At 42.9% G+C, this 10,000-nt stretch overlaps 2 protein-coding genes across 2 annotated transcripts; both read left to right on the forward strand.

Annotated features, from left to right (window-relative positions):
- Positions 1-2,681: 2,681 nt before the first annotated feature.
- On the forward strand, positions 2,682-3,676 carry LOC137976725 (uncharacterized). Its single transcript, XM_068824076.1, has 2 exons — positions 2,682-3,062; positions 3,146-3,676. The coding sequence occupies exons 1-2, from the start codon at positions 2,682-2,684 to the stop codon at positions 3,674-3,676; spliced, it is 912 nt and encodes a 303-aa protein (XP_068680177.1).
- Positions 3,677-3,819: 143 nt separating this feature from the next.
- On the forward strand, positions 3,820-5,028 carry LOC137976726 (uncharacterized). The gene has a single exon (XM_068824077.1). The coding sequence runs from the start codon at positions 3,820-3,822 to the stop codon at positions 5,026-5,028; it is 1,209 nt and encodes a 402-aa protein (XP_068680178.1).
- The last annotated feature ends 4,972 nt before the right edge of the window (positions 5,029-10,000 follow it).

The raw sequence follows: 10,000 nt of genomic DNA on the forward strand, positions 1-10,000 counted from the left end.
GCTTGCTCCATTACCCACCTACCTTTCTGAGCACCTAATTCTAAGATGATGAAAGGTTTATCAGAAACTCTTCCTACCAAAATAAAACCTACCAAATGCCCAGCAAGTTCAGAAAAAAAATAAAAATAAGCAAGGAAAGCGAAAAGAGAGGGAAGGAGAGAAAGCGAAAAGTGAAAGTCGAAAGTGTTGTGCTACTTTTAAAGCCAAAAACTATGTGGAAATTTTGCTTTCTGCGCATGCCGAACTTTGCAAGCGCTTATTTTGCACCTGGCTGAAAACAGGTTTGTAGGGAGGTGCAGCTCATAAACAGCACGACAGTGACCAAAAAACCCCTCAACTGGCTTCAAAACGTGTTTTTCGGCCAAATCTCTAGTAGCCAAAGGGCTAATACGTATTTTGCGAATGCGCATGCGTTCTGTACTAACTCTGCTTACCACATGAACAAGAACAAGGAAAAAAATTCAGAACTATAGACTATACTTAGTTTTTATTACACTAATCGAGGAGCTACCGTAGTCAAGGGGTTAATCACGTATGGCTCTCGATCCCTGCCACAGGCCAGAAGGATCGTGGGCTCTGGGGACGAAAATGCAGATAAATAGCAGACAGATACTATAGACCTTATTCATAAATGGCGGTCACATTTATAATTCTTTTGTCCACGTGCAAATTAGCCTACCAAGCCTCATTTTAGAGCAAGAATTCTTTTCAATTCACTGTAGGGTATCGAGGCTTGGTAGGCTAATTTGCACTTCGACAAAAAAATTATAAATTGACCGCCATTTATGAATAAGGTCTATGGAAGGTAACTAATTCATCAAATGATATTTTAATTAACCTTGCTATATTGCAAAAGAGGTACAATATGGCTTTCTTATAAGGTGTCGACAGTTTCTAGATTTAATTGAATTTGTCAAATTTTCGGCACAATTTGAGGAGCTTCACTTCTTGTGGAGCGCGTCCAATTATAAGCTCTTTAGAAATAGCAAGCTTTTTGTTTTGACGTACCGTGTCTGAGCAGGTTTCCACGAAAACACCGATAGCACTTGTATTTTGGCTTCATAAATAAGCCGAAGGTAGACTGTGTGAATAATTGCACATCTCTCTCTCGTCACGTAACACGTCCTCTTTGAAAAGAAAAATATATTGCATCAACGACAACAAAACGCAGCCGGCATTCGAATCAAGCACTGCCTGGCACAGAAATGGGAAAATTATGCGTCAAATGCTTTTACCTCTTAGCGTTGTTTGGCTGACACACAATACTTTGCATTTATGAAAAATTGGCGGGGACGACAGACTCGCTTCCCGAAGCATTTACTCTGCTCAAGACCAAATGTGCGATTCTCAACCCTATTTATGACCTTACCCTTAAATTTATGCCCTGTCGCAAATCTACCTCAGTGCCCTATATCATAATATGTGTGAGCTTTCTGGATATCCTTGTGTAATTGCTGGTCTTATCGATAATGATGAAAAACTAGCTTCTTTTAAAAACACTGCCAAATTCAAGACTAAAGTGCAAAAACCATGCCCAGTTTGAGACCAAAATGACCAAATGAATACTCTATTTCTGACCTAAGGTCATCCCCTTTTTTCTCTGTTTACCATCGTCCGACCGACCCAGATTTTCGCGTTTTCAAAAAACGTTGTGAAGAAGGCGATGACATATTTGACTGGTTTGTCAGCTTAGCCTAGTTTGTCATCGATTGTAAAGCCACTTGTATGTTGTGACTGATTTCTTAATAAAGGCATCTACAAATACATAATTTCAAGAAATCGTCACTTTAATCTGAAATACACACAATGTTTTGTACTGGCAGTGCTGTGGATAATTTCAGGCGAGATCATCGCGCGAGCAGTAAAAAAAAGAAAGAAAAAAAAAAAAAACGGCGGCGTTTTGTTTACGGTTGGACCTCACCACGTCATTTTCTCGAAAACGAGTACAGTCCTTTGTTTTAAATTGAGTAATAAATTTCTCCATTTAAAATAAATATGGACCAATTCTCAGTCTTCTCAGTGTAGAAAAAGAAACAATCGTCAGTAACGTGAACTTAGTAAGCAATCGTGACCATAATCATGGTGCTATTATAAGGATTTATGGCAGGGTTTGTACTCTTTTGAGCTCTTCAAATTCTGACTTCCCATGACTTCTTCCATGGCCTTTTCAAATTTCCAAAACCTTAGGATTAATGCCAGTTTCAAAAATCCAAACCAGAAAACTCAGTCGTTTTAGAGCGTTTTTAACCTTTAACAGTTCAACAGACACAAACTCTGGAGTTCACCAAAATGTGTACCGTTTATGCTGCTTTATAATTACTCCTCTCTATCTTACTGTTAAGGAGACAGTTCCAAAATGGCGTGACGCGCGAATAGCGCGCGCGCACAGAAACAGTTTGAATTTTAAGTTGCGTGTACTTTTATTGCGATTACGAATTTGAGGAGAAAAACGTTTTATAGAGAGAGTTTTGAAACAGTTTCGCGTGAACCGTAGTTGTGCCCTTTAGAAAGGTTTGTGCCGTTTAGAGTTTACCGTTTTACCGAGTTTGAAGTGTTTTGGTCGAGTACTGTTCCGTTTACCGCTCACGAACATTTTCTGGCGACCACGACGGGAGAAAGGCATGACCAGGTGTTTTCTTTGAGGCGTCGTTTCGTGTTTTGAGTTTTTGATTTGTGCGGTTATGGCCTCCGAAACCGAAGATACCGCTGTTATCGAATTTACCGAGGAAAACGCCGAACAAACAGGACTAAGTGGAGTCGAGAAAAGGAAGGAAGCGGACATTTTGTTTCTACGGATAAAGAAGCGAAAGCGTACCGAAAAAACGAAAGTCACGAAACTCCGACACGAGCTGGAAAAAGTTTGTCTTAAAGATTCCGAGTTACCGGTCATCGAAAGTGTGATTGGGCACCTTTGGACAGCCCTGGAAAACGCACAGGAAACTGTGGAGGAACTGATTGCGTTCTATGTTGAGGTCGGAGATGAATCTGAGAAAAAAGAAGCCATTGAAGAGTCGGAAAGTATCGAAAAAGAAGTACAGAGAGCGATTGAAGTCGGGCAAACTGTAATAAAAACTCTCGCGCGCAAAACGGTAAATACAGGCAAGTCGATTAGCGTGAACATGACGGATAACTTGAACACGACCAGCACCCTGTCCAGCAGCTGAACGAGAGTCACGAAAGTCAAGGAGACCGAAGTCGATTTCTGAAGCCGTTAAAGATCCCTACGTTCAGTGGTGACAAACACAAGTTTGAAGATTTTTGGGCCCTTTTCAGAAGTCTAGTAAACGAATCAGCTGAGCCAGCGAACCTGAAAATGGCAAGTCTGCGGCAATGCCTCACAGGGAGTTCGTTGGAAGCCATCCGCGGTCTCGGGGTCACAACTCCAGAATACGAAGAGGCCAAAGAAATATTAAAATCAAAATATGGTGGCGCACGCCGACTATTGCGAGCCTACATGGATCAGCTAGAACAGATGCCGTCAATCACAAGTAACGATATTCACGCTCTGGACAAGTTCGCAGACCTTGTGCGAATCAGGGTCGTCAAGTTACAGGCGGAGGGCAAAGATGGAGAGCTAGGAGATGGAACTCTTCATAGTCTAATGGTGAAGAAGTTGCCTGATCGTCAACTAGAGAATTACAGCCGCCGGTTAAATGAACGCCAGTGGCGGATCTAGGGGAGGGGCCCGAGGGGCCCCCTTATTTTGGGTAAAAAAAGAGCATTCAAGTTGAAACAGCGGAAATGGCTAACGGGATTTAAGCGAAGACTTTCGAGCATGTTAAACCGCCAAGAGCACCGAAGTACCCAGATCTTGGTAGGATGCGGAATTTCCATACTGCTGTAATCGAGAATGAAGCAAGAGACATGCGGTCTCCCCGTTCTCTCTGTCAAAGTCTTGATCATGGTGTGTGGTTCTGCAAGCAGTTCCATGACAAAGGAGTGGATGACCGCTGGCAGTTCGCCAAAGAAAGGAAGCTCTGTTTTCGGTGCCTGGCCACTGACCACAGGGGGAAAGATTGCAGAAAAGCCCGAAGATGTGGAATAGAAGGTTGCCCTCGAAATCATCACCGCCTTCTTCATGGACTTAAAAACATGTCTGAAACCGGACCGATGAATACGTTGCCTCGTGTTGACGAAGAAAGACGCCCAGTCGTTCCATGGGAAGGGGCACCTGTTGTGACCATGACCAGCTGTAATGCCGAAACGCCGAATGAAACATATTCGTTACGAACTGTTCCTGTGTGGATGAAGGCTAGTGGTAGAAAAGTGAAGATAAATGCTATTCTCGATGACGCATCGAACGAGACTTTCCTAAACGAAGAAGTTGCTGTGGTACTGGGACTGCAAGAACCTTTCCAGAAAGTTCAAGTTCATGTACTCAATGATACAGTACAGACCTTTCAGTCAATGCCGTTAAAGATTGGAATTGAAAGCGTCGATGGACAGTTCTCAAAGGAAATCAGCGTAAAAACGTGCCCGCAGAAAGTCACAGGCAATTACAGAGTTGTAAATTGGACCGAACATCAAAGTAAATGGCCTCACCTGACCCAGTGCATCTTTGCCAAGCCCGCAAACAATGGACTCGTCGATCTTTTGGTCGGCATTGATAACGCTGAACTCCACTATTCCCATGTTGATCTCCGAGGGAAAAGTGGTGGACCCAGCGCCCGCTTTGGACCACTTGGGTGGAGTTGCATTGGTGCGCCTGACGAAAACAAAGCCGAGAGAACGCGAACTCATGTCATTCGCGCCCTGTTTACAAAAGAACCCGTATGGAGCGACGAAAGAGAAATTTGTTGTGATATCGATAACAGCCTTAAGAGATTCCGGGAAATCGAGAAGTCTGGCACAGAACGTACTGACAGACTTGTACTCACCGAGGAAGAACGACTACCCTTGAATAAGGTGATAGATTCTCTGAAGTATGAAAAAGGAAGATATTGCGTAGCCGTTCCCTGGAAAGACGAGAAACCCGAGCTCCCTGACACTAAGCCGATGGCACTGTCTCGCCTCAGAAGCACCGAGTGAAATTTAAAGAAAGACGACCGCATCGTCGAAGATTATAAGAAAACTATCCAGGACTATGTTGAAAAGGGATATCTACCAAAGGTTCCTTTGGACGAGCAGCTGCCAAACAACGTATGGTATTTGCGACATTTCCCGGTCGTGACGATGGATAAAACGACAAAGAAAGTACGAATTGTGTTTGACTGTGCCGATAAATGCAATGGCATTTACTTGAATGACATGATCTATGCTGGACCAAAACTACAGCAAGATCTTTTCAACGTGCTTGTCCGTTTCCGCCGAAACCCCTGGTGGTATCGCTTGCGACATAAAAGAAATGTACCTCCAGATAGAGATTGAGGAGCAGGACCGTTACCATTTCCGACTATTGTGGAAAGACCTGGAACCCAGCCGAGAGCCGGACGTATTCGAGTTCAGCCGTGTAGTATTTGGAAAGAATTCAGCACCTATGGAATCGCAGTTTGTAGCGCAGGAGAACACTCGAAGAAACTAAGACCGTTATCCCCTTGCCGCTGAGACAATTCTTAAGTCAACCTACATGGACGACTCTATTGATAGTGTTGAAAATGACGAAGAAGGAGTGGAGTTGTACCGTCAATTGAAAGCGCTGTGGGGAATTGCCAACATGCATGCCAGAAAGTGGATGTCCAACTCACCGAAAGTTGTCGAAGCCATTCCCACAGAAGAACGCGCTACAGAGATTTTGATAAACAGCGGCTAAGATCCTGTAACAAAGACACTAGGAATCTCGTGACACAGTACCGAGGCCTTGTTTACCGTAACCGCTTCTCCGATTTCGCCAGATTTCCAGACAACGAAGCGAAACATCCTACGTAAAGTGGCCACCATATTTGATCTTTTAGAAAGGTTAATGACTGGTCATAAACTTTACTTCATGTGGTGGCTCTTAAAAGAGCCGTTTTTTTCCCTTTTCCTTGCTTGAATCCTTCAGTGTGCCCCAGTGAGGTATTTTTTTCTGAAGACAACGCGAAGGCGTTCGACAGGACGGGACACTTCCTTGCCATCGCGGTAAAACGAAGGTGACTTTGACAGCAAAAGTCGGAAGGTCAGTTGCACGATCCGGTATCGGCTTCCATTGGCGTTGATTGTCCGTTCCACGAACGGGGCCAGGCCAGCGTCTTCTAGTTCTTGGTCGCTGATGTCTGTTTGTGTCAGCTGCACATGTGCTGGTAGGTTCGGGAACAGGAAACGGACCACATCATGGCGAATCTCTTATAATAGCCCTGAGGTGGACGTCTACGTTTCTCCATCTTCATAACAGATCGATTATTTTGGGCAAAGGAAGGAAACCGGAATATTTATAGAGTCTAATGACAGAACAAAGGGGTGCCGGTGGATCGAAATGCACCAATGGATATCGACTATTAGCTGCACAAAAGATTTTCAGAGAAAGCGCTGTAGCGGTAATAGATAACTTAATAGTTTTAAGCGCAATCTTTCCAAATGGTGCATCTTTTTCTTCTATTAAGCTCGTTATGCAACCTCTGCAGCAGCTTCCGAACGCAAAACACTCACAAATAGAAGGTTGTGTTTATTTTCACTGAACACAATTATTTCGCTTGCGCAGAGATAATTTGACAGTTCATCATTCTTTGTGAGTTATAACTTTTGTCCAAACAAAACGAATCTAAAAAATTGCCCATGCTATAAAGCAAAATGGAAAACCGTGTCATGAAATGCTCCGTACGAAGTATGCGTATACTTATTATGTGCAGTTTTGCGAAACAAAAGAAAAGACAATAGCGCTCTGCGTTCATTGTTAAGTTTGTCGCCTTCATCGAGGTAATGAGCGTCGTTGTGCGTTCATGGCAACCAATGATCGAAGCTCTTTCTAAGCGTTTATGCATAATGACGCGCGATATGACAGATCTACAACATTTTTTTAACTGGAAGTAAATGTCCCGAGAACAATAGGCATTCTGCGCGATGATTGGAAGAGTTTTTTTGCACATCTGAGCATTTCCTACTGCTCGCACAGCATTTTTTTATTAAAACCGTTTTATTCTTGTTAGATGAATTGTTACTGATGCCTCTATATCCAGAATTGTTAAGTGGTTGTTGCCAGTCATTTGTGGGAAGTTTCATGCTTTTATCAAAAAACGCACAATTCCCCACATTTTGGCGCCTTAAATCGTTGATGATGTCAAAACCACGAGTGGCTTTAAAATGCCGATTTAATCCAAATCTGAGGCTGTTCAATGTGCTCTTTGAATAAGAAGTGCCATCCGCTTTTTGAGCTTCTGCATAGAGCAGCTTTAACACGTTCGCAAGCGTATCTTTTGTTTGAGGTTCATCTGCTGTTTTTTTCGTTCAAATACTGATGAAAAACTTGCAGTGCTGACTTTGTGGCCCTTTTGGTGCTTTTTGCATCTTTATCATCAAGAAGGAGATTTAAATCTTCTTCTGATAATGTGGCAAACCTTGATCTCGACTCCGCCATGACAAAACTGATCAAACTTCTAGCTAGTGTGTTAGTTGACGTCACTTCTGCATGCCTAAAACTGTTGTCTGTAGGTATAACTTCACATTTACATATATAAAATCTATTGTCTGCAGGTATGACGTATGAGAAACAGAGCAAGCAAGAATTAGCTGCGCGCTTATAGCCAATCAAAATCGAGCTGGTGACACCAATGTATAATAATTAAATATGGTGGTACATCGTGTAGACCTAGTTTCTCTAGAGTGAATCCGGATATCATCGGATTCGTGTGGTAAGTCGAATTCGATTTGAATACCCTACGGGTGGATGGGAAATTTTTGAATTCGGAACGAAAAAGTTGCGGATTCAAAAATTTCCGTATGCCTGTCGACTGGGCCTTACTCGTTGGGTAAGAGGATGTGCTGCCAACCTCTCCGCTAGAGTGATGAGGCCGGAACATATTAATTTTTTTTATAATCTTCAGGGTACCAATGCATAAAGTAACGCCATAACTGATTATTCGATTCTACCTACAACCTCGGGCAAAACCTGTTGAGACACATTACGAGAATACGTATTTTTTTGCGCTCACCCAGACAAAAATGCTTACTGTCGCAAATTAAAAGACTGTTTCCCCCCTCCCCTATTGCAATGTTGTTTGCGGTAACACAAGAAATGCACGCTTGAGCTGCTAAGCCGAAACAACATTGCACCAGGGGTGGGGAGGGGGGGCGAATTTGTTTCTTTTGGACACCATGGTAACATGGCGCGAAATTGAAAATTGGATTGAAATGTCTCAACAGTTTTGTCCGGGTTTGTTTGACATGGCATATTAATCAAATTGCTTTATCTTGACAATGGAAGTTCGGAAGATAGTGATTTTTCGCCCAGTTATTGCCCTTTCAATGAGCTTTCGAACAAATTAAGGACTACGTACACGACAAAGACATCATGGCGTTTAATGGTGAAATCAGCCCGTCCAAAAGGGCTTATGTTAAGTAGTTAACACAAGGAAAGAAATTATCGATCAAGGATATAGCTCGACAATGCCGTGTTTTACGAGCCACGGTCCATAGCATAAGAAAAGACGAGATAATTGACCGCGATCAAAGAAAGGAGTGCAACAGAGATTTTGGAGGAAGGCCACGTAAACTGAGCTTGCGAGAGGAACGCCACATTCTACGAACTTTGTCCAGTTTAAGACACGAAGAGGGTAATTTTACATCCTTTTAGGCTAATGGCGAGAGCTGGGATAAGCCCAAAACATGTGAGCAACAGAACAATCAGGCGTTTCAGAGTTGTCGATTTTTTGAACGGGCAGTGGCAGCCATAGCCAATTGCAGAAACGTGAGAGGACTGGGACGAGTTTCTTGTATTGATTAGATTGAAAATCTCAACATTTCAACTGAAATGATACTGAATTAAAAGCTACCCAGCCAAGTTTGAGAGTTCTCAGCGGAAAATTGTTCAAATGGGAGCCTCGCAAAAAATTCCATACAAATCCTTATGATTTTGTAGCTTGTCTACCCAATCCATACAAACTCTCTATTTTAGGTGAACTGCTCACGGCAGTTCTCCCACGCATGTGCTGGGATGGTGGATCAGCCTTAAAGTGCCCCTCTGATAAAAAAAAACCACTTCCTTTTTTCCTTCAGATTTTGAAAGTGTGTTTCCTTAACACCTGACTGGCAAAATTTTGAGCTTTGATTTTTATCTAAAGGCCGTTTACTTTGAGCGTAAGTTTTGGATTTCACGGTCCGCCATTACTCACGTTCAAAACTTACCGATAGGACCTCAGAGGGTTGGATCCAGGGAAAAGTGACGTCGGGGGCTCACTAGCTTAAAATTTGGGCGTGTGAACGCAGCTTATTATATATGCAAAGCGTGAGTTTAAAAGTCTGAAAGCCCAAAATCCCCGTGCTGCATATTAATTCTGCGGCGTACACAAGTATTGCATTCTTAAACTAGTGAGCCTTTGACGTCATTTTCTCCTCGATCCAGCTCTCTCAAGAACATAATGTTAGTAATGGCGGACCATTAAATGGGAAAATTACAGCTAAAAGAAAGAGGTGTCTTTTTGAAATCAAGGCTTAAAACGTGGGTCACTTAGTGTTTTGTTAACACAGTTTTGAAATCCAAAGAAAAATATGAATTGATTTTTTGGTCACAGGGGCACTTCAATTGCTGATCGGTGTGCCAGTAAATTTTGTGTAACAACAATAAAAGCAGGTGACACACTCGAACACCAAACCAGGGTCTGGCCAGTACGTAACGCATTCGCAAAGCCATATCACCCAGGCAGTGGCAGCCATGGACAGCTGTTTCGGCCTTGTTAGGCCTCATGAACATGGCATAGCCGTCGGGCAGAAAACTGCACGACAGTTCTCCCACGGCATGCGTCCACGTTCTACGGAACGAAAAAAAATTTAACACGATAAAACCTCCTCGTTGATCATCGACAAGTCAGTGTTACCCTTCTCTGTACAAGCAAAATCTCGCCATTAATCAACTGCGAGTTTTAATGTTCTT

The sequence above is a fragment of the Montipora foliosa genome, chromosome 11, assembly GCF_036669935.1.
Source record: "Montipora foliosa isolate CH-2021 chromosome 11, ASM3666993v2, whole genome shotgun sequence".
Classification (NCBI taxonomy): Eukaryota; Metazoa; Cnidaria; class Anthozoa; order Scleractinia; family Acroporidae; genus Montipora; species Montipora foliosa.